This window comes from Periplaneta americana, chromosome 14 (assembly GCF_040183065.1).
Source record: "Periplaneta americana isolate PAMFEO1 chromosome 14, P.americana_PAMFEO1_priV1, whole genome shotgun sequence".
Lineage (NCBI taxonomy): Eukaryota > Metazoa > Arthropoda > Insecta > Blattodea > Blattidae > Periplaneta > Periplaneta americana.
Genome location: NC_091130.1, coordinates 114120406 through 114147043, shown reverse-complemented (window position 1 = coordinate 114147043; position 26638 = coordinate 114120406). Strand labels below are relative to the sequence as shown.

Here is a 26638-nt window from a genome sequence, read left to right as displayed (position 1 = left end):
GTTGGGCAGATACTGTGACAATTTTGTTGGGTTCGATTTCAGGCAGATATACTGTGATTTTTTTTTTTTTTTGTACTTCGATGTTGGGCAGATACTGTGACAATTTTGTTAGTCACGACTGTGGGACAGATTATACCGAAGTAATGTCATTCATTCTCACTCTGACATTCATCACCGCTGTAGCATTACCTCAACATCACTGACTGCTGTACTGTATGAAATTAAATTGGATCTTACATAGGATTTTGAATTGAACATTACAGGCAAATGCCCGTAGGAAGGAATAAAAGTTAAATTCGTAAATACCGCATTTTTTATACAAGTTTGACTTATGTGGATTGATTTAGGACACGAAAATGATAAATGGATTTCTTCATCTTCGATTCAATTGCTACAGGATATTGAACGTGGGATAATGAGAACAAGAACTGTAAGAGAGAAAGTTGGAGTGACAACGAAGATTTTATGCGATGCTACGTTCGGCCAAACATATTACTTAAGTCATTATGATGAGCACATAATAGCGCTCCTTCCATTGGGAGTTGGCATTCTTTGTTGGTATATGCCAAAAGAGAATACAGTTTTTATGCCAGTTATGAGCACCTGCTGCAGGTACATAAAAACAGTGTATATAGGATGAATAAGCAAAATTCATCGCGCACGCGTATGGCCTACTTTGTGATTTATTTCATAGCAACGTGCACTAGAGACTTGCATGTTTAAAACGTACGATATTTTGATTTAGATATATGAAGATTCGGTGCAACATAATGCTAAACCGTATTCCGATAGTTTTTACAGGAGAACAGTTTGAAGAATTCACACATTTCCATACATCAAATTTATCTTTTGTTGTTTTAAGCTATTTTTAAAAACATAATGCTTTTCTCTTCTATCATTATGGTATATGATTACAGCTGAAGTAGAGTTTTAAACTTATTGTGTATTTGTGTTTTTAACAACAATATCTGTAGACAGGTAGACTGGAAATATCATCATCATAATCATCATCATCATCATTTCCCGTGTTGGGTCTAGTGACCCGTTACGGTCTCCTTCCATCTCTTGAGTGATTTTTCCGGAAAATCTTGTCCCTGTAGGAAAGTAACGAAGAATTTTCCGTGGTATTCTGAATCTGTTCATTTTGTTAACATGTTGAAGTCAATTTTGTCTGTAATGCTCTAAGGGGACACTCTACTAAAAATGACAGCTTTTACTCTATTCATTTTTTCGACCAAACTTTGAGAGCATGTTTACTATGTAAAGGACTAACAAAATCTAAGGGCCGTATTCATAGACATTTTTAGCGCGGGCTTCCGGTAGATGATCAGCGTTTTTCGTATTCATAAACCAGTGTTAGCGATATGATATGATTTGAATTCTGTACAAGTAACCAGTGGATATCCGGGGCTAGCTTAGTACGCTCGTAGCGCGTGCTGCGAAATGCCTATGAATAGCACCCTTAAATTTTAAATCCCAAATGTTTTTGGCTTTAGATTTTTCTATTTTTTTTTAATATTTTCAAATCCAAGTTTTTAGCAAAAGAAATCAATTTTTAAGCTTTCTTTTTTATGGTTACTTTCACAACACACAGAGAAACATTTCTATGCATTCATTTTATGAAATATCTCATTTATCCACTTCCAAAATTTGTTTGAAACTGTGAAAATGTTTTTTTCTATAAATTCATGAAAAAAAATTAATAAAATAAACTAGCAGCATTTCTTACAAAATAGCTGCATAGAAATATACAGCTACCTCATAAATACTTCCAGTAAAAATTTCATCCAGATTGATTAATATTTGGCATAAAAGATGGTGTTTATTAAAGAAAAATAGACTTACGGAAAGATGGATTTTAAAGTAAAATGAATATTATGTAACACATACCTATTAAAATTCTACTTCGCTAGATTCATCTCCGGTCGGGGCAAATTACCTGGCTGAGGTTTTTCCGGGGTTTTCCCTCAACCCAAAATGAGCAAATCCTCGGTAACTTTCGGTGCTGGACCTCGGACTCATTTCACCGGCATTATCACCTTCATCTTATTCAGACGCTAAATAACCTGAGATGTTGATAAAGCGTCGTAAAATAACGTACTTAAAAAATACACCATTTAGTAACTTCAGGGACCCAACTTCATACAAAAAATTGCTAGATTTGTAGTCATAAGTTTGTAAAAAAGTATTCTTTTATGAACAAATAATTTTCACAGCTCTTCCTTAATTAAAAAAATAAACATTTGTAATCAGAATTGAACTAAATCCATGAAAATATACATTCTAAAGAAGTGAAATAGACAATAAAAATATTATAGAAAATTTTCACGATTTTCAGTGGAGTCTCCCCTTAAATATTCAGCTGTTGGAATTATTTGGAACTTGTGGTCGAATAAAGTGTAACCAGCAGTTATAAGTTGCTGGAATCAGCCATTGAAAGGAGGAAAGAAGTTATTGATCTTTGTGTTATGGTGTTAGTTGTAAGAGACTGGAATTTCTAAATCAACAGTTTCAAACTTTAGAAACACTAGGACTTCAATATTACTCTAAATGCATTGAAATAAAATTTCAGTGGGGGAAAAAGAGTTCACTAAACTATTAATGATCACAAAGGGTTTTAACATTGTAGTTTCTTAACATTATATACAGTAATTTTCTTTCCATGGCTTGCTAAAATATTTCTACTTCCTTCTACCTTGGACATGGTGTTAGGTTGGACAACTTTTTATTGAACCATACGTTTCCAGGTTAGAGAGGTTTCACTGTATTACAGTGTCAGGAAATCCATACTGGTACCTCATTAGTGCAAATATGGCAACAATCCAACTTTTATTGTATCTTATTTTTGGATTGTGGTTTACTTAGCCTCTCGCTGAATCATCAGTTAATGCTGGACAGAATTTTATTCAACGCAGGTCAGGTGGCTGACGACTTGTGGTTTGATCGTCTACTGATGATGTGGGATTTGCGGAATAGAAAGCTGTTGTAAGGTTTCATTCGCTTTCCTCTGAACTGTTTCAACCCACCACTGTTCACGATAGCCATATTATCATGTTATCCCTCCTGAATGGAACCGCGGTTTAATCCACCTGACAAACAGTAACATTCCTTGGTGCGCTTTCGGAGAAAGTTTGTTTCGAATACTTAGGTTTCATCTAATGTATTTCATCCCATTGTTGTTACAGTATTGTCATTTTCTCATATATTCCTGAGACCTAAGACATTGTTTGTTTTATATTTGAAGTTCAATATAATTCTACACTTCTAAAAGTCACTGAAATTAAAATAGTAATATGCGTTACAAGAGCGGTATGTTGAAGTTTTCATGTTCGAGGAAAAGTTTGAAAAAGAGAATCGTAGTTGTGCTTTTTTAATTTCCGAGAATTGAAAGAAAACATACCGCTCTTGTATCGTACATTATTTTGTGCGAAGATAGTTTATTACATACCTGAAAGAGGAATTTCTGATTAGTTGCAATGAAATCTCCATCTTGGTTTCTGTTCAATGACGGCAAATTCGCTAAACAAAAAGATCTATCTTCAACATTGTTGCTTTAAAATGTTTTCTGTGTTTACTATACTCCAGCAGGCCGTGATATACGTCTGTCTTTTTTTCCCCCAGTCTATAAATGCGAACTTAAAACAAACGGTAAGGTTATGTAATGATTTATTTTTCATTTTAATATTTTAACAATATTATTTATATAACATATTGCAGTAATAATATCGGCATCTGGAATCTTGTTGATTTTTTCACGGCTTCCTTAATGTTACTTGCATCACGAATGCAGTAACTTTAGTGGTGTTGTAGAGTTTACTTAATTTTTGCAAATATTTAAAAACAATAATTAACATTGCAATTCAGGTGAAATTGCAGTGGTAAGTTTCCAATTTATAATTATTACTATATTGAACGTCTCTAAAAATAATATGTTAAAAGCCTAAAGCAGTAAAATGAATGTGGTGCTTAAGCGGTAAGAAGAGGGAAATTGTTATGTGTGTTAGGTTGGGAATACTGAATGTGGAATTTTAGACTTTCCGCGGATTGGTTTTGTGCGGAAACCAAGCAAATACGCACGATCTTGCACAAAAGATGTTAAAAAAGATGTTTAGGCCACAAATGCAAGAGATATACACAGAAAAATTATCGAAAATAAATGCATGTATGAAGTATAGTATACTATACTCCAGTTCCCAGGCGTTTATTATGACAGTTGTTTGCAAAATCTACGTTGTGAATCAGAAGGAATAGTAAATGTTTTAGTAAGTGGTATTATGGATTATTCTGTGTAAAATTTCTATAATCATCTGTCCAATTTTCAATGGATGTGAAGATATAACTGTTGAAATGTTACGCATAACAAGACTTACAATACAAACCGCAAGAAGGGAGGACAAGTGACTTAATGATCACATTTATTGCTTACTTACATGATATCAATACATTTTAACAATTCATTGCAATTTTCCGCTCTGTTGACAACATAGGTGTTGCTTTTCTGAGGTCGTCTTGGTGTTCTTTTATGAGGACAGCGAACAATTCGTCCCTTGTATTTTCTTTTTTTGTACACTTTGCCTCTCAACCAACCCCACAAACAAAAATCTACAGGAGTAAGGTCTGGGGACCTTGGTGGCCAATAAATGTGACCACCGCGTCCTATTCATCCTACAAGGAGTGTGCCATTTGGATGATGCGTCACCTGACGACTAAAATGTACAGGATATCCACAATTCTGGATGAACATGCCCATTCTCGTAGCGGAACTATAAACTGCTGTTTCTCTACATTAATTATGAAAAGCTGCCCTTAGACGATCTCAGAAAAGCGACACGTACTATGTCTTTGTATGTATGTAGTCGTTTGTCATCAGGAGAAAAATTCGATCCGATGCTATGGATTGAGCCTAGACATAGCTCAGTGGTTAGAGCGCCCAGTGCGTAGAACGAGGGACCCGGGTTCGATCCCCGGCGTCGGAGCGAATTTTTCTTCATTAATAACCAATGGTAACCATAACATATAATTCTGTAGGACCAAAAAAAATAATCTTTACGCAGATCATTCGCCCAACAGTGTATTATATACTGTGGAATCCCGGCCAGCAAATCACTGAAATGAGTGCACTCCTTGTGTGACTGATGGCAGTTGACTTAATATTATGTGTCAATTGTCGAACATGGAGTAAGGCCACAAAGAGGAAATACTAAAGGAGAAAGATTCGATCCGGTGCTGTGGATTGAGTCTCGGCGTAGCTCAGTAGTTAGAGCGCCCAGTGTGTAGAATTTGGTGATCCGGGTTCGATCTCCGGCGTTGGAGCGAATTTTTCTCCATTAAACAAATTATTGTTGTAGATAAATTTTTAATTTATTTTTAACTCTTTGTCTCCATTTTACTTGTATTTGTATTTCTGATCATGTGGATAAGAAGATCTGAGAAAATAAATAAGTGGATAAATAAATAAATAAATAAATAAGTAAATAAGTAAATAAATAAGTAAATAATTAAATAAGTGAAAAGCGAATGGGCGAATATAAACACTGGAATTATATGAATTATAATATGAAATAAAAGTAGAATTAACATTTTTAGGAACACATGTCGAGAATTCCGAACAACTTAAGGGCTTTACAGCAGTAAAATTTTGGAAATATTCAACATTTTTTTTCCTCCATTACTCTATCTTGTACAATAATGAAAATTAGTATGTGTAAAACTGTTCTTCTGCTATATGAAAAAAAAAAATATATATATATATATATATTTATGATTTTAAAAAATCTTCACATTTTTTCTTTTTTCAAAATTCAGTTCACTGTGCAGTGATGAAGCGTTTCCCACATAACTCAAAAACTATCCAACATTTTGTGATGAAATTTTTTGTGTGTATTTATGCATGTCATATCTACAATATGATTCAAGATCACTTCTCTACCTTTGATAGATTGTCTGATAAAAAATAAATTCATTTAAAAAATGGTCAAATATCATTATCTTCTTCTAACACAAATTTAAAAAAAATATATTTATTAAAGAATGTAGTTGAAAGAGCATGATATTGTAAACATGAGTTTCAGCAATAAAATAACAGCGAGAGAACATGAAGAAGTTACCAAGTTTATGAGTTACGAGGGGAAAGCTTCATCACTGCACAGTGAACTGCTGCCATTCTGAATTTTGAAAAAAAATATATAAATAATTTTTTTTAATCATAAAAATATTTTTTTCATATAGCAGAAGGACAGTGTTTTACACATACCAATTTTCATTATTGTTCAAGATACAGTAATGGAGGAAAAAAATGTTGAATATTTCCAAAAAAATTTACTGCTGTAAACTGTACCTAACCGCTTAAGGGGCGTTTATATTTGCACAACAATATTTACTTAAGAATCCGTTCATGAGTCATGATATCTGAATGGTGTATGCAGTATGACTGGGACCTTAAATAAAGAATACTTAATTTTATTCTTTTTGACTGACTTTTTTCTTCACGATTGTCGATTGTCTTTGTTCTGCTCTCTGGCCGTAAGTTAGGGATGATGAACACACCTTAAGCAGAACAAATAAAACGTGATGATACATCGGAAGAGACCAGCACGAGCGATGCAATGTACAGTGGGTATGTTGCAATAACCGGTCTGGAAGGCGTTATTAAAACCAATACTGCTCGGTGATGTAACAGCGAAAACTCTCACCCAACGGAGCGCCGTTATATTCATATTTGTAGTTGCTCAACTTCCAATACGTTACGGCTGAAATAAGAGGTGTTTCCAGTAAAAATTAAGAACAAACTAATATTTGTTGCCCCAGTGAACATAGTTACCGTCTTCTTTCTACTCACATTTGTTAGAGACAGGGTACGCAAGTGTAAACTCTGCAGGTGATGAAAGTATTCAATAACTTTAGCTTTCTTTTCATTAAGAGTTTCATGTTGTACATTTACTGCAAGAAGACTCTAGAGAAAATTAATTTATTTCTCTCTCCATCGAAGTTTCTCCGCTCTTGAATATTGCCATAGCCATAGGTAAAGCGCGTGACCTCACGTCACGGACCCCTACTAAGTGTTAGCTACATTGCTAGCTCCTTGGCGTTCCATGCAGGCGACCCACGTTAAAACAGACTTTGCAGAGGGTTTTGTAGGGGTACTCCCGTTTCCGGGTCTAGGAATTCTTGTCACCGGAGATGTCATTGTACTACCTCGTCAATGATGAAATTTTCGTTACCGGACTTGTGGTCACCGATTAAATTTTTACCACCAGACTTATGGTCATCGATTAGTTTCGTCACTGGCCACAATGTTGTTATTATTATTATTATTATTATTATTATTATTATTATTGTTATCATTGTTGTTATTATTATTGTTATTGTTATCGTTATTCTTATTGTTATCGTTATTCTTATTGTTATCGATATTATTATTATTGTTATCATTGTTATTATTATAGTTATTATTATCATTATTATTATTGTTATTATTATAGTTATTATTATCGTTATTATTATTATTATTATTATTATTATTATTATTATTGTTGTTGTCATTATTGTTGTTATCATTATGGTATTATTATTCGCTAATATGTTTTCGCGGGATATCAGCCGAGTTAAGATTTTGGAATGCTCCAAGCTTTCGACTGCTATCTCTGCAGCCATCTTCAGGGAAGTGATGTCCGAACAGAAAGTCGAAAGGTTATATAGATGTTAGGCTGTCTCAGGTGAAACGGGATTGATTGGCGGATCGGCCAATCCGGGGCCGGGAATTGTCATCGCTCGTAAGCTCCGCCCCTCCCGGGATTCCTGCGTGAAGTTTGGCGGGCGGCGAGCCCTGTTCCGCCGGTTGGAATCGGTTGCCGCTCGGCTGATATCCCGCGAAAACATATTAGCGAACCAACGCCGAGAAAGCCTCAAATCATACGGTATTATTATTGTTTATTATTATTATTATTATTATTATTATTATTATTATTATAGATTTTTGTATTCGACAGATAATGGAGAAAAAATGGGAGTATAAGGGTACAGTGCATCAATTATTCATAGATTTCAAAAAGGCATATGAATCGGTTAAGAGAGAAGTTTTATATGATATTCTTATTGAATTTGGTATTCCCAAGAAACTAGTTCGATTAATTAAAATGTGTCTCAGTGAAATGTACAGCAGAGTCCGTATAGATCAGTTTCTGTCAGATGCGTTTCCAATTCACTGTGGGCTAAAGCAAGGAGATGCACTATCACCTTTACTTTTTAACTTTGCTCTAGAGTATGCCATTAGGAAAGTCCAGGATAACAGAGAGGGTTTGGAATTGAACGGGTTACATGAGCTGCTTGTATATGCGGATGACGTGAATATGTTAGAAGAAAATCCACAAACGATTAGGGAAAACACGGGAATTTTACTTGAAGCAAGTAAAGAGATAGGTTTGGAAGTAAATCCCGAAAAGACAAAATATATGATTATGTCTCGTGATGAGAATATTGTACGAAATGGAAATATAAAAATTGGAAATTTATCCTTTCAAGAGGTGGAAAAATTCAAATAACTGGGAGCAACGGTAACAAATATAAATGGTACTCGGGAGAAAATTAAACACAGAATAAATATGGGAAATGCCTGTTATTATTCGGTTGAGAAGCTTTTATCATCCAGTCTGCTGTCAAAAAATCTGAAAGTTAGAATTTATAAAACAGTTATATTACCGGTTGTTCTTTATGATTGTGAAACTTGGACTCTGAGTTTGAGAGAGGAACATAGGTTAAGGGTGTTTGAGAATAAGGTGCTTAGGAAAATATTTGGGGCTAAAAGGGATGAAGTTGCAGGAGAATGGAGAAAGTTACACAACACAGAATTGCACGCATTGTATTCTTCACCTGACATAATTAGGAACATTAAATCAAGACGTTTGAGATGGGCAGGAGATGTAGCACGTATGGGCGAATCCAGAAATTCATATAGAGTGTTAGTTGGGAGGCCGGAAGGAAAAAGAGCTTTGGGGAGGCCGAGACGTAGATGGGAAGATAATATTAAAATGGATTTGAGGGAGGTGGGATATGATGATAGAAACTGGATTGATCTTGCTCAGAATAGGGACCAATGGCGGGCTTATGTGAGGGCGGCAATGAACCTCCAGGTTTCTTAAAAGCCAGTAAGTAATATTATTATTATTATTATTATTACTTTTTTATTATTGCTGTTATGATTATTGTTATTATTATTATTAATGTTGTTATTATTGTTATTATTATGATTATTGTTATGATTATTGTTATTGTTATTATTATTATTATTATTATTATTATTATTATTATTGTTATTACTGTTGTTATTATTGTTATTATTATTGATGTTATGATTATTATTGTTAGTATTAGTCTGTTATTATTATTATTATTATTATTATTATTATTATTATTATTATTATTATTATTATTATTATTATTACTACTACTACTATTATTATTATCATTATTATTATTATTATTATTATTATTATTATTATTATTATTATTATTATTATTATTATTATTATTGGAACGTAATCGAATTGTTAGGTTGTTTTTCAATGTTAAGCAAAATGCTTTTTCAGGAGTTCACTTACCGGTTGCCTGTTCCATCGAGGCCAAGCTTTTTGGAGGTGTTCACAGGCCGAAGGACTGTCAGGAAGGACAGTACTCGGAAGAAGATAATACTGAGCTGAGGGCGCAATTTCATTCATGTATAGCCCTGGCAGTTGTGCCCGAGTAAGCTGTCGTTGCTTTTGAAGATTTGGAAATCACTTCTATCTATGAATTAATTTCAGTCTTTTTAACTACAGTATGTAGAAGATAGCTATGTGAAGGACCGTAGACGCGGTAGAGACAGACAGATGCCAATGTTTCCCCAACCGTGCAGTATGGAATTGTTAGCCTCATCCTTCCTTACATTGTCCTGCAGTTACTGCAGAGTGAAACAGAAGGGACACAGGGTGGCAATTTTGAAACATAATTACGTAACATTTTATACTGTGTGCCTTTGGATATTTTACTTGTCAAAATAAATTATTATTTTTAAGAAAACGTGTACTGGTGACCAAAATATCGGGTGGCCAAAAAGTCGAAGTGACCAAAACACGGGGTGACAAAATTGCAGGTACAATAGGTGGTACAATGACGAGAGTTGTGGTGACGAGAATTTCGCTTCTCCCCGTTTCCCTCTATCATTTCACAAACACATTCCACCTCCCCCCTCATTTCATCTATCATTCGCAATACGCTGGGGTCAAGTTTTGGGAGTCGTACTGGTTTCCAATGCTTATATGGGGCTTCGGACTCCTGTGTCTCATCAGGTTACTCGTATGCTGACGGGACCTGACTCTACAGAGTGCAACAAAAAGGAATGTCAAAACTTTAGGAAAATATTTCTCACATGTAGAAGATGAAAATATGTTATGAACATGGGTCGGGAAACGCTTTATTTCCGTATTAGAACTCATTTTCTGTAACTTTGTGTACATGTCATGGGACACAGGAACATACCACATGAAACTCCGTTTTCAAGAAGTGTTCAAAATGTCCTCCATCAGCACGGATACTGCAGCGATCCGCCGTCGCATTGCATCCCGGAGACGCTGATGTATCCCTAGAGAATGTCGTATTGTTTCGTAGCTTCCACAATACGGGCACGAAGACTCTCTACATCTTGCACTGGAGTTCATAAACAAGAACTTTCAAATGCCCCCATAAGTAGAAGTCTAATAGATTTAAGTCCGGAGAGCGTGGGGGTCGAGGACTCGGTCCACCTCTACCAATCCATCTGTCACGGAACCTTTTATTTGGCAACCGAAATAGTCGAGCAATGAAGTGAGTCGCACGACCTTTGTACGTACAGTTGCAAATCAACACTGATGGTGAACTAAGAATTACGCCACTACAACTGATCAGACTTAAACACTACCACAGTCAGATTACAAGCTGTTTGTAAACAAGCTCTTATTATAATAATTAATAATTTTATAATAATAATTTATTTATTTAATCTGGCAGAGCTAAGGCCAGTAGGCCTTCTCTTCCGCCCAGCCAGACTCTAATTCTAATTGAATACAATTGCTTACATAGTTATTACATTAATATCTAGACCATAAAATAACAAGAAAGTAAATAATGAAAGTTGGATAAGTAATGTTAGTGTGACAATAATAAACATTGATAAGAAATAGTGACAATAATAATAATAATAATAATAATAATAATAATAATAATAATAATAATGAGATATTTAAATATTTATTCTGTAATATATATATAACCACTGAACATTGAGAAACCTTAAACAGCTATTATTGTTAACAAGAATTGTTAGAAAAATATTTCGTTATCCTATTCTTAAATCGGTTTGATGTCTGACAGTCCCTCACCTTACTCGGTAGGGAATTCCAAAGCCGAGGAACAGCCACAGTGAAAGAAGATGAATATGAGGATGTTCGGTGGGAGGGAATGGATAATATTGAGGAGTGTTGTGATCGTGTGTCTAGGTTATGATGGGTGGATAAATTTTGAAAACGAGACGCATGATAGACAGGAGTGGAGAAATGCAATATGTGAAAGAGGAGGGAAAGACCGTGGATTTTCCTACGATCTTCTAGACGGAGCCAGGACATTTCGAGGGATGGTGTTACGTGATCAGCCCGGCGAATATTGCAGACGAAACGGACACACATATTTAAAAAGCACTGTTAATTTAATAATTTACATGAAGTTGATCTCATAATAGTAATAGTTTTATTTTCCCTAGCAGAATTAAGGCCATCATACCTTCTCTTCCATTCAACCAGGATCGAAGCACATACACATAATCGCTTTATATGTTCACAGGAACCTAAGCTGAAACATGGAAGCGGTGAAAACTGCATCTCGAGAACCAAGCAGCGCCGAGGCGTGGTGGAAGCTCAGCTCCGTCGCTCTGACAACGATGGCTTTCACCGCCTTCTTGGTATTTTGTTGGACGAAACGACGCCTGTGGGAGCTGGCGGCCAAGCTGCCAGGCCCGACGACCGTGCCCCTGCTTGGAAACCTCTTGACTTTCGCAGGCTGCGATCTGGTCCAGTTTTTCGCGCGGATAGTCCAGCTTGTAGAGAAACACGGACCGATCTTCAGACTGTGGTTCGGCCAGGATCTCTTCGTCCTCGTATCGGACCCCGTTGACATCGAAAAAATATTGGGCAATAAAAATTTCATAAAACGTACGGGTTACGTAACAAAAGTGGGAAAACCTTTCTTTAGAAATGGTTTATTGATGTCAGACGGTGAAACCTGGAGAATTCATCGAAAGATTATTTCTTCGACTTTTCATACCAATGTATTGGACCAGTTTGTTGAGAACTTTGCTAAGAACAGTGCTATTTTGGTGGATAAAATGGGTGCGAACTTCTGTGGCTCTACATTTAACGTGTACCCTCCAATTAGTCTCTGCACTTTGGATGTGATCTGCGAGACAGCTATGGGGACGACAGTGAACGCCCAGTTGGACGACGATGGCGAATACGTGAAGAACGTATTAAGATCTCTTCAACTGCTCGCAGAGAGGTTCATGAGGCCGTGGCTCGCCGTTGACTGGATCTTCAACTTGACTGAGCTTGGAAAAGAGCAGGCTGCCACTTTGAAATATCTTCATGGAAACGCACAGCAAGTGGTTGTAGAGAAAATGCAGAAATACCGAACAAGTGGACGTCAGAAGACTCAAGTTGACGATGTCCTTTCTGTCAGAAAGAGGAAGCTGTCGCTGCTAGATCTCCTAATAGAAGACGAGCAGCTGACGCCAGATGAAATCCACGACGAAGTGGTGACCATCGTGGCAGCTGGGTCGGAGACTACGGCTACTACGTGCTGCTTTGTTCTCTCTCTGTTGGGCGTGCACCAGGATATTCAGCAGAGAGTTGTAGAGGAGCAGAAGGGTGTGTTCGGAGAAGATTTGTACAGATCGGTAACGTGCGATGATCTGCCTCATATGCCATATCTGGAACAGGTAATACCATGTGTGTCTATAATTTGTATTATTTGCCTTCTCCATGACAATGAGGATTATTATTATTATTATTATTATTATTATTATTATTATTATTACGGTGATATGAATAATATTGTGATAGTTCTTTTTGAGAATTTATTACAGTTTTACTGAGCGGAAGAAGATCGGTTTTTTACGTCAACGTATTAAAGGAATATTCGTGGACAAGTTTCTGCACAAAACCGGTCCTTCTCTCGCTCAGTAAAATTGTAAAAAACTCTCAAAAAGAACTATCACAATATTACTCGTATCATAGTATTACCAACCTTTACCCTACATACTTGGCTTTGTGTTGCTAATTATCTGTGTATATATGTACGTTATAGGACTCTATAGAAGCGGAGGGGAACATAGGGTCTATAAAACTATTTTTATTGACTATTACACTCTTACTACGTCATACTACGTATGACCAATACAACGGTACGAAAGGACTTATTTCAACCAATCATGGCTGCTTATCGCACACTTTTATCGCGTCCCTAGCATTTGTTTAATTTTATCGCGTCCCTAGCATTTGTTTCTTTGTTTGCCAACATTTGAAACTACGCTGGTCTGGACGTCAAAAAAAAAAAATATATATATATATATATATATATATGTAAAATCACAAACCACTCCAGTCGATGCACAGCAGTTTCAAATATGACTCGCATTGGCATTCAAGAACAAGAATTAATAAAAATCACTGATCATATCTATGCATCTTCTGAAATCCTATTTACAAATAAATGAAGAGCACCATTCGGAAATCCTGAATAGGCTAAGTTGAATACACCATGTAGACCTAAATCAACAAGTTCCACTTCTATTACGCACACGTCCAATATAACATCAATTGAACCACCAACCACATTCAAATTTGAAAATTGTACATTCAATAATTATCCCTTTTAAAATTATTCATGTTTATTTTTTATGTCATCGTCGTTAATTAAAACTTTTCTAACACTTGTGTATATTAGTTAGGTTACGTTATAGCTTCTGCTATATGCTATTATGGATAGTCACGTATCAGAGATTGTTTAATATTAAGATTTATTGAAAATCATCTGTCAAGTGACGTTGATTACTGGGATTCGGATAATTGAAGTGGAATGCAACTGTAACTCACTACTGCCATCTAGCATGCATCTAGCGTAATATTTGTAATGTTGAGATGGTACAATAATACATTTGAAGACAGTTGTATTTTCGTAAGTCAATTAATATTTTATTGTATTGGAGTACTTCGTTACTTCTAATCTTTGTATACTTTCTTCTAATCGTGTAATAGTCGTGTTCCACTCGCAGATTTATCGATAAAATCAAAACGTCTAGTGAAATTACTGTTGATAAGATTCTTTACACATTCTTTAATTTGAAGCGGATTTTTATTTACACTGGTACTTCTGGGTTTCTTAAGGAAACCACAAATTGAAGCCATCTTTGACACAACATCAATTTCTTTTTCGCAGTTTTTTAACTCACGCTTTCCGTATTCAGCTTCACTTAAAATTTTTGACTATCAGTCATCTTGAACAAATACATTTTAACATGCAATTCTCTTTACGGTACTGCACTATAATTAAGTTGAAAATTATTCTGTTTTCAAACTCTTTAAAAAAAAACACGTCACTTTTACAAAATACTGAACTCGAACAATAATTGCGCCAGTTCGTGGAAACAGTATCGCCAACAGTGAAGATGTGTAGGCGTAGAGGGAATTTCGTTAGTTTGATCGTGAAATTCTATCGCCCTAGGCATTTTTTAATTGGGTTATTTTATGACGCTGTATCAACATCTAGGTTATTTAGCGTCTGAATGAAATGAAGGTGACAATGCCGGTGAAATGAGTCCGGAGTCCAGCACCGAAAGTTACCCAACATTAGCTCGTATTGGGTTGAGGGAAAACCCCGGAAAAAACCTCAACCAGGTAACTTGTCCCGACCGGGATTCGAACCCGGGCCACCTGGTTTCGCGGCCAGACGCACTGACCGTTACTTCACAGGTGTGGACTCGCCCTAGACGGTAGCCCATTTAGCCCAAATATCGATACTGACCTTTACAGTATTCGTATATCGTAATCATTAATAACATTTTTCTATTTACGAAATCGACATTTATGAGTGATCTGGATATTAAAACATACTAAGTCTCGTGACAGTGGTTCACACACACAGTAACAAATAACTCAGTACTTAACAATGTGGATCTCTACTTGACTACTTGCTCTGGTTGGACGAATTTGAAACATAGAAAAAATTGCAAAAAATAGGAATAGCTATCGTATATTCAGTTGACAATTTTTCTTAGCGAAGTGTTTCACAGTCTCATTTTTAGTTTATTTTAGCAATATAAAAATCACGAATGAAACAATTGTTACTTGGAATGAATTGGACTACTATTGTGCTTTATTTCCTGATAAATTGACTCATAGATAACCACTAGTTACAAAAATAAAAAGTTAGGAGAAATCGCAGTGCAAAAACAGACAAACGGACAGACAGACAAGAAATTCCTTGGTATCATGAATGCTGAAAGCCCACATCCCTGCGAAAATCTGCAAATCGATTTCTTCCAGCATCATAATAGCTTGTCTTTATCCTCCATGTAATGAGAAATTAAAATGAATGTAATCGATACAAAAATGACATTACCTTCAAACGAAACGGGAAATACGAGACGAAACTCCAAACTTGAAGCAAGCAACTTTCACCTCCTACCGAATACGATAAAATATGTACACAGTGTTCCGCTTAGAGGGATCGAGAAATAAGTGATAATTTCGAGTGTAAATAATGGTTTTACAACATAACTTTTTACATAACTTCTTGTAAATACTCTCCGAGTTTGAAAGAATGGTTAATGTAACTCGATGTGTGCGCCTCGAGTTACTCTGCACACATCTAAATGGTACTCAATCTCGTGCCAAGTGTTCTGTAACATTTGTGGAGTGACTAGCCCAGCTGCATTTTATAATGCGTTACCTCAGTTCTTCCACAGTGTCAACTCCATCTCATGGTATAATAAATTGGGGTGGAGTAGCATCATCTGTACTTAATCCATTAATTTTATTACACAGAAGATTAATAAAAATTTGCCTGACCAAAAATCTGGATTACCCAACAAATTTAATTTACACAGATTTTAATGTATTGCCTATTGAAGAAATTTATAAATATAGTTTACTAACTTACTACCACAGAAATCAAATAAAATATAAATCTAATCGACATGAATATCGTACTCGAATACAAGTCTTCTTTCCCATTAATTGAGCCTAAATGTCATACAAGTGCAGCTCTTAAACATGGTGCTAGTTTCGGCCCAAGACTTTATAATAAAATTTACAAACCACTTTCAAAATTTGAAATATTTTAAAATTGAAGCTTTTAAAAACGAAATTTGTAAAATTATCCATGATATATAATATTAAAAAATGTATTTTTTTACCTTTCATTTCTGTCGACTATATTCATGTTTTTATTGAATATCACTGGCTTCTGTCTGATTGTCAATTTAATTAAATGTGTATTTTTCTCTCTTTTTCTCTTTCTTCTTTATTCTTGCTCTTGTGTTGTATTTATTGGTTTGAATTAAGTTACTTACTGTATTTAGTTAACTGTCCTTGTAAATTTTATGTTATATTATTGACTAAGACCACACCGTACACGAGCCTGGCTCTTACGGTAGTGGCTAGAAACATTTTTGTTTTATAAATTTAATTTGTACTCACTAGCTAGCTAGTTAAATAAACAAATAAATAAATTGAAACACAACATCATTCACAAAGCCCCAGAAAAAAAGTGAAGTACTGGATGGGAGTTCAGGTCGGCACGGGGTCACTAGCGGGAAATTTTGCAACCAAGAAGTTACGCACTGCTCCATAGCAATGGGATGAAAAACTGATAATGGGGAGAGTTTGTCAATTACAAAGTTCCGCAACATGTCCAGATACACATTCCCTATGTCTTTCGCCTCGATGAAGAAATTATCCAGTGACAGAATGCCTGCTGAATGGCGTCAGACTTGTTTCCGCGTTAAACATTGGTACGCATGCGCATAAACATGCAGCTGTTTTTAAACCATTGTTGAATAAACTTGGACTGTTTCTGCATCTTGTCAGATGTAAATCACAACAATATCATAATCTGATTTTAAGTTGTGACCATTTATTTCTCGATCCCTCTAAAACTAAACACGGTGTATTTTTAGTGAAACCAATTGTTCTTCTACTGTTTCAAAAAAACAAGTCGCATTCATTCGCAACTGTGCAATGTTTGTATGTTTCTTGGCGTTTTAAACTTAGTGGGGTGTTCAAATTTTCCAAACCACTATTAAACGTTATAGCATGCCATTTACTGTTTATAAATACAGCGAAACACGTTCGTCGTTCATACCAATTAGCCTACTGGCGTAGCGTGCCTACAACTTTCTTTTGACTGCAGACATTCCAGTACGAAGACCAGTTGGTTTCAACTACAGCTCCGAGACAGACAAAAAATATAAATTAGCAGTAATTAAGACTTCTTGGATAGCGTGCACTGGAAATAGCGGATGAAGGACATCGACAGTTGTATTTCCGCAAATCTATACTAATAATAAATCTGTAGCCGAAATTTTTCTGGTAATTTTCGATTTTCCAAAAATAATTGGTCCTAACATATATAATTAACCACCCTGAAACCGAAAATCACTTTTTTGAAATTTTTGTTTGTATGTCTGTCTGTATGTTTGTTACCTTTTCACGCGATAATGGCTGAACGGATTTCAGTGAAAATTGGAATATAAATTAAGTTCGTTGTAACTTAGATTTTAGGCTATATGGCATTCAAAATACATTATTTGAAAGGGGGGTTATAAGGGGGCCTGAATTAAATAAATCGAAATATCTCGCTTATTATTGATTTTTGTGAAAAATGTTACATAACAAAAGTTTCTTTAAAACTAATTTCCGATAAGTTTTATTCCTTGAAAAAGTTTGATATGACTGATATTTAATGAGATAAATGAGTTTTAAAATTACAATAACTGCCATTTAAGGCCGTGTAATGAATTAAAAAACAAATGACTTCGTCTATAAGGGACCTTGGACAGCAACAATCGAAAGCTATGAAAGATAGCCTACAGAGAATGTTTCTGTGTTTGTATGAAGTAATATCGGAAGCTAAATTAACCGATTTGTACAATTAATTATTATTTCACCACTGGAAAGTTTAGTTTCTCTAGATGGACATAATGCTATAATGTTATTACAGTAACTTCTGATATAATATAATATAATATAATATAGTATAATATGTAATATTATATAATATAATTTAAGTTATTTGAAGGGTTCAGTACCATAGTGGGCCAAACGCCATTTACTGAATACGTAGAAAACAAGGGTTAAAATTAAGTTATTACGATAATTCAATGGAAACCTATAACAAATAAAATAAAATATACACATCAAATCTAAATGATGTCAATCTTCATTAAACTATGATTGCATGTAATAAAAATCAAGAAACAGGTTAAAGGAATTGTCATTGCACAAAATGAGTGTCTCTGAACCAAAATTATCGCATTTTAATTATTTGGATGCAATTTAAATTAAGTAACATATTAAACGATTTATCCTTCTATCAAACACGAATGTTCCTTGGATCAAATGTCCTATTTTAATTATGTAATTACTTTATATTTATTTATAACGGGTGCAGCGGAGAGCACGGTTACGGCTAGTATACAAATATACGCATATGAACCTGAGCCAACGTTTCCAAGAGAACCAATATGAATGCTTCACCATTATAATGTATGGTATTTGTAGTTGTGTAGATTTATGAGCAGAATTATCTCATTTGATAGACCCAGTAGAGATGAGAAGGTCGTGGGCTTGACCCGTGTAGAAACAGGAGTTTATCTCCTAGCCATATCTTCCAAAATATATCTGTGGCCATTAGTACAAGAGATGTTCGCCGGGTGAAAACTATTTCCTCATCTTCATGTTGATAAAGCGGGGTTCCTTACAATTGTTATGAGAAGCGTTACATTAGCAGTAAATTTTATTTAACGAAGCTTTGACCTGCAGAGATTATTCAACTTGACAATATTTTTTATTCTCTAAATATGCAAACCTAGTTCGGAATTGTTCAAATTATTACAAATTTATAATCATGATGCAATATTTCGAATACACTTCTATAATACAGAAAACAACTAGTACACTGCTCTATCGATATAGTACAAAGTCAATGCTTAGGCTACCTAGTAGATATAACACTTGGGCCCACGCCTGTGGAGTAACGGTCAGCGCGTCTGGCCGCGAAACCAGGTGGCCCGGGTTCGAATCCCGGTCGGGGCGAGTTACCTGGTTGAGGTTTTTCCGGGGTTTTCCCTCAACCCAATAGGAGCAAATGCTGGGTAACTTTCGGTGCTGGACCCCGGACTCATTTCACTGGCATTATCACCTTCATATCATTCAGACGCTAAATAACCTAGATGTTGATACTGCGTCGTAAAATACCCAATAAAATAAAATAAAAATAAAAATAAATATAACACTTGGAACAAGTCCCCTGCAATCTGTAAGCATCATGTTTAGGTAGCGCATGAAAGTCGAGGAATATTATGGACAGTAAAAAATCGATCATACGGGAATGGATATTTAAGAGTTGTTAATTCATTATAAAAAGTGGATCTGATACAACTTTAATAGAAATTAATTTCATATCCTAGAATATATGTATAAAATGGAATAATAAGTAAATAAATAATTTAATTAATAAATTAAGATAAATAAAGAATGAAAGAAATTATGAGTGACTAAGTGAATGAATGAATCAAGGAAGGAAGGAAGAAACGAATGAATATGAATGAAGAAATGAATAAATAAAGAAGAAATAAATCAATAGAGAAATAAAGGGAGGATTAAATAGGAAAAGATTAAATAAAATGAATAAATATTACCTTACTCGCTCCAGAAATATATTAAATATTTGCGCCGTTTTCAAGGCGTTGAATAATTTTTACTTTTTCAGAAATACTCAGATTTGGATGTGTTTATGACATGATACCGTACCAGTAGGCGGGGGCTTGGATTCTCATCACAACCGACTGTACATTACATTGTTTTGCTGCTTTGTTGGGACTCTGATCCATTTTACTAAATCAGCGGAGCAGTGTATGACACTTTCATTACTGCTGTGGTTGGCACTCTTTTTTTTAAATATCATAAAAAATTAATTTTCTATATTTTTATAGAAAGTGGTAGGCCTACGCCTGTTTCTATAATGAAATTATCAATTGTATTTCTCAACTTTATACAGTATTTAATTAATTTTAATGCCAAAAAGAAAAAAAAACACTCAAATACACAAAAACTGCCAAATAGGCCTATACATAAAATCTTGAGAGTATAATTTCGAATGTTAGGACACGTACTGCTCTTCTAATAACATGTTCAATTTCTTTTTGGAGATTCGTCTGTTTCTTTTACGAAAAAGAATATAGAATTGAAGGTCATAAACCCAATCTGAAGGTCATTTCAGCGAACGCAGATTTGACAAAAGTCAAGTTTATAATTTGTCAAAATCTCGAAATCTTTTTTCAAATTTCTGATAAGATTGAGATATTACCTTCTTAAATTCCGTGAAATCTGTTGCAGTTTCTTGTTTCCTTTACTTCTTGACAAGATGTAGAAATATGCAGTAATATAATATTAGTCTCACTAAAATCATCTTATAGGATGACAGCAGAGTAAAGATAGTGCTTCCGTTCCTGCTTTATCCATGATGTCATACTTTCACGCCTACTAACTGTTAACGAGAGGCGTGACAGAGAGGTGGGACATTTTACACATTAACATTGACCTGAAGTTCGCTAACGTAGTACAAATATAATAATGTTATATTACACTATCTATAGTAAACCGTACTACTTCACATTAGGCGATTTTCACTCTACCTAGGTTTACCATGAAAAGAAATTCTATAGGAGGACATGGAATCTAAAATAAGAGGACATTGCTGAAAAAGGAGGACTTTTTAAAAATCGGTATGAACAAAATTAAAGATAAAAACAATGGTTCACCTTAGTCAGTTCTCTCACTAGTTGCTGGATCAGTATTACATCTGTACCCTACTTATCGGTGGAGCCCACTTTGTGCACAAGAGCCTGAAGAGACCAACTTATATCTTGTAACAAATAACTATGGAACTGTTCACAGGACATGTCCTTGAAATTATATTTCACCATGATGATACCTTTCACTGTCTCCGTTAGCATGCGATTTCTTTCTTTTTTTCCATTGAACAGATATTAGCGAAAATATTCTCTCAGCACTTCCGTTGTGACTTGGGATAAATAAATAGAATTGACATTTTTTAAGAGTTCTGAGAAAGTTTCAGTGCTCGCAGAATTATTGAAATTGAAGAATTTGCACCATTGTTTATCTGAACTTAAATCTTTGTCCAAATTAACTTTATTGGCATATCTTTGTGCAGCAGTGGCAAAAAAAAAAAAAAAAAAAAAAACCCGGACCGACCCTTGTAGCTGATACAAAAGAATCCTGTACTGTGTATTGTGTCAAACTGTGGTAATTTCAATATGGATAGTGAATCCAAAGGTATGTACTGCTATTTAATATAAAAATACGCAGTTATCTTTGTCAAATAGAGGTATAAATGTAATATTAATGCCAGAAGAAAATAAAACTCTTAAAGTTGTTTCGTCTGTAAGTTTGAGGCACTGAAGGAAACAAAAAACGGTAAGAATCGAACAAATGCAATAAATATCATTGTTATAATTATTAATTATACAAGATGAATGTGTTTTGTGACTATTACAATTTGAATCTGTGACTCTGAAATCAGCTACAAGGGTCGGTCCGGGTTTTTTTTTTGCCACTACTGTACATTGCAAACTAAATTGATAAAATAGCTTAGAATCATGAATAGTGACTTCTTAGAGTGTAATAATAAAATGCATGTCAATAGGTCATCATTTTTATGTGTTCCAGCTTCAACCATTGAAAGCAGTTAAATTATTTCATAGGTTTTCACCATTTGTTTAGATATTCTATGCATAATATCGCACATTATTCAATATTCATATTAATTCTAGTTGAAATGCGAAATGCCGGACATTTAACATTTTTTTAAATGCCTGCCGGACAGGATAAAATGATTAAAAAAGAGGACATGTTCTCCTTTTGCCGGACGGGTGGTAACCCTAACTCTACCACAAGCTTAATCTCCAATCCAGTGTAATCGGCAGGAGCACAAACCAACTTTACCAATATCTGTAACGAGTAACGAGAAAATATTTATTTTCAGGTGATCAAGGAGGCCATGCGCTTGTTTCCGCCGATTCCCTACCTGTTCAGAATGATCGAGAAGGAGACGGACTTGGAAAACGGCTACCTGCTGCCAACGGGTTGCTACTCCATGATAGTCAGCTACGCAGCCCATCGGAACCCGGAGTACTTCCCCGACCCGGAACGCTTCGACCCTGAACGCTTCTCACCGGAGAACAGTGTAGGCCGGCACCCGTACGCCTACCTGCCGTTCGGGGCCGGCAGACGGATGTGCGTCGCCTACAAGTTCGGCATCATGGAGGCCAAGACTATGCTGTCCACCATTCTGCGCCGGTTCCACATCGTCCAGACCGTTGGCGGAATGAGCGCTATCGTTAACAACTTGGAATCTGGAGTGGTACTGAAACCCGCCAATGGATTTAACATCCAGATACAGCATCGGTGTGCCGCGTAGTTTTGAGACAAGAGAATCGTTAACTACGAGTAAATGAATGAATTCTTGACTCGGTACGCACAATTATCAGTTAGCCTAATTTACTAAAAATTCGCCTGACAGACTATTCAGATTGCAAGCATTGTTGTTCTAGACGCACGAGGCGTGTTCTTAAAGTAAGTTCCAAAAGGGTGTAGAAAGTAAACGGGAAGATGTTTATAAACCATTTTTGTTGTATTGTATTCCCCACACTTCAATTACTTCTCAACATAATCCCCACCATTATTGAGGAGGCATTTATCGAGTAGTAGCATAAGTCTTCCTATCCCCTCATTGTAGAATTCGCCCGCCTGCGATGCGAACCACTCCAGCACTGCTGTTTTCACTTCATTTGTGGAAAATTCAATGAACGCGAAGAAATTGTGAACCTCCTGTCCTCATGAATTTTTTCATCGACAGCACGCACCATATCGCAATTGATAAAAGATGGCCGACCGGTACCCTGCTCGTCATGCACGGAGACCCGGCCCTTGTTGAACTTCCTAACCCATCTCCTGACCATTCCATCACTAATGGCATCATCACCATACTCCTCACAAAGTTGAGGATGAATGTCAGCTGGTTTGATGTTTCTCGCATTCAAGAAACAGATAACAGACCGCATCTCACAGTCGGCGGGGTGCTCGATCACTTTAAACATTTCAACTGATCATAACTAACCACACACACGGACTGAAGCTCTGAAACTGCATGCACAGCTTGCCTGAGGACTGAAGGAGAAAACACATGCGCAAAATAACGATTGCAGCGATGCGACGGCTATAATTGAAAACGGAACTTACTTTAAGAACACGTGTCACATCCTCTTAGAGGGGTTAAGCCATCAAACCAAGACCACCAACTGGGACCGTAGAAGTTGGACACCTCATTTAAGGAATCCGTTATCCAGGATCAGATGCATTCTTCTAAACCAGTCATTTCCAACTGGTCGAGTTGTGACGTCGGAGCACGCTTTTCCTCTCGGAGAAGAGGCCCGGAGAAATTGTCAGAGCCGAGCTCGGAGCTGCGGCGGATCGTGCATTGTCAGAGCTACTAGCTCTGGTTGAAAGTACAGTATAATAGTGTATGCAATGTAGAGAATAAGTAATACACAGAAAGGAAAACAGATCTATCAGCTCATGCCAAACATAGATTACATTCTTCATCGTACAGTATCTATATTACGTAATCCTACTACTTCATCATTCGATATGGAGTAAAAAATGACATTTCATCTGCAATTAAAAGCATATTTCTCTATCTCACTTAGATTACTCGCATTCAAATTTAGACTAGAAAATATAAACTCATTTGGGCCAGGAAGGTACTGCCGTTTTTCTGTAATTTGTCTTAAGCACCTTGTTGTAGGAAATTGCAGTACTGCACAAACTTACAAACATCGTTAGACCCACAGTTTCGAATTCTTTTGGGTATCAGTCCAGGGGCGTATTTTGCGGGCTACCAGGGCTACCGGCGGTAGCCCAAGGAAATTACAAAAGAAAAAGTTTATAATATAACATAATGTAATAATTTTGTATTATTAGTTTTACCATAGTAATTAAAATTAAAGTAATTGTTAGATATATGTTGTGTAATAATAGGGTCAGCGGTAGCCCAAACCCTTTAACCAGTATACGCCAATGGGTATCACTTTCCTTTCTTGCTACGATCCCGTAAATCCACTTGAATTATCACAATGTGCGCTAAATCTTTACGGTAGTTAAAAACTTATCATATAAATTTGTAATTGGTCGCTGTTTCCACCCACAAGCTGATAATCACGACTGTTTTCTCTACAGATGACAATGAGAATGCTTTATTTTGTAAAATCCTTTTTTTTTTCTTTAAGTAATTTCAATTTTCTGTAGTAATCTCAGACCTCGAGTGACATATTAGGACTATTTCGTGAATAAAATAAAATTATAAATAATAGATCCCTAAAATTCGCTCACAAATAATTATTAATTGTATATTTACGAATACTATTCAGACATTGTGAAGTTGAAATAATTGAATATCGATTGCTGCACTAAAGAAATTGGATGTTATTCAGTAATGCCAATTGCGAAAAGCGAAATACAGGTTTAACAATGTTAATTACATGTACTGCACTTTCTCATAATTTAATTTAAACATTATATAATATAATTACAAATAACCTGATTAATACATTAATTAAATAAGCAATTGTTATGGAGTAGTGTCATTTTCTTTAGACACAATGGGTATGGAATTAGAAGATGAAGATGTAGATGTGAAAGTAGGATTTCGCACTTTATTTAGTACAATGGATTCGTGTTCATCAATTTACGTGGAAACAGTTGGTGACACTGACTAAACAAAAGAACGACCATGCGATAGAGTTGGAAATGACTGCTCTAAAAGCATCCTCTCCTGGAATTTCTCCCCGCTAATCACTCGATCGAGAATATCGCCTGCTCCTGACCCTGAGAACCCTCCAAATCGACGTGTGCTCTCTCCCCACAAGGAGGAATTTGACTACTCTTCTCATGGTAGAACACCCGATAGAGGAGCTTCATCCAAGTGGGCATAGACTATGTCCAGATTCGACCCCATGGCCAGCATGGAGAGGTATTTCTCGAGACAGAATCTACCGACGATCCCTGAAGCAGTTAGACGGTCTCTTGAGGATTGGCCTCTTTGGAAATTCGAGCCCAACCAGATGATCAGCGAGAGACTGATATTTCCTGACATCTTTAATTGTGGGCGTCGTAGAGGGAGGACTCATTCCCATAGTGGATAGTGACGTCGACTATGAGATCCCCTTTCTCATTAGTCAGAACGGGGTCTCGTTTGTGTCTCCGCTCATCGACTTGATTCTCGGACTTCTCTGGAGACTTCTTCTTCAACGCAGAACCAGTTACTTCAAAGTTCTGAACCCAGATTTTTATTGCATTGGCTGATGGTATCGGATCATTGCGATGGATATTGTAATGACGTCGAAATAGCCGTTGTGCAGCAATGAATCTATCATTATTTTTGTAATATGCATTAATAGGAAAAGCACATTGTTCTCCTGACCAACGATCCATTATAAACAAATGCTTTCGAATGAAGAATAGATTATTGCATGTAACAATTAAAATACTCTACAACATCCGAAAAGATAAGAATCTGAAAATCGCCTGTTTCATTGGCTCACACTATATAATCACCATATTCGTTATAATTGACTCATCATTTTATACTGAGGACCTGGTAAAAATTCCGATTAATTAGCCTACGCTGTGAGCCGTAGAATTGTTCAACATACACAGCATGCGCAAGATTTGAAAGCTCAGTACAGTACAAATCCAATTCTTTATAAAATGCTTCATAGAAAAATCTCAACTCTTTTGGTTCACTAAAATCGCAGCGATGCACACACACTAGGAAAAGACCTTTATTCACGATAGTACCACAAAGAGGTATACAATATTATACCACAGTCTAGTATATACAGTCACGAAGAAGCTCAATACGTAGGGAATATGCGTCCATAGATAGTTGCTAGCCACTAGGATCGCTACTATCGCCTCATTACAGACAATGCGAAATAGTACCGGCACAATCTATTGTTCCTAGTACCCTCACAATTCAAACTTCGTGACTGTATATACTACTGTGGTTTTATTGTGTAAAGAAAAAATAAATGTATTTTACTAACAGCTCTGATAAGAGTCGTGTGTGCAGCATAATAATGACTATTGGATTTTACATAAAGATTCTTTATTCAGGAGTGGACTTCATATGGGAGTAATTTATTCCATCAAGTCTTTAGTGTTTCAATGGAAATTTTGGTCCAGCAGGCAGCGACATTATAAATCTCGTGGGAATACTA

At 35.9% G+C, this 26638-nt stretch overlaps 1 protein-coding gene across 2 annotated transcripts in view; it reads left to right on the top strand.

Annotated features, from left to right (window-relative positions):
* LOC138713685 (cytochrome P450 4C1-like) overlaps window positions 1-24775 on the top strand; it is an 89055-nt gene extending 64280 nt beyond the window's left edge. For both annotated transcript variants that reach the window (XM_069845969.1, XM_069845968.1), the window contains exons 2-3: window positions 11848-12997; window positions 22345-24775. In XM_069845969.1, the coding sequence (XP_069702070.1) occupies window positions 11864-12997; window positions 22345-22779 (1569 nt within the window). In that variant the 5' untranslated portion in view covers window positions 11848-11863 and the 3' untranslated portion in view covers window positions 22780-24775. The remainder of the gene's footprint in view (window positions 1-11847; window positions 12998-22344) is intronic.
* Window positions 24776-26638: the final 1863 nt, after the last annotated feature.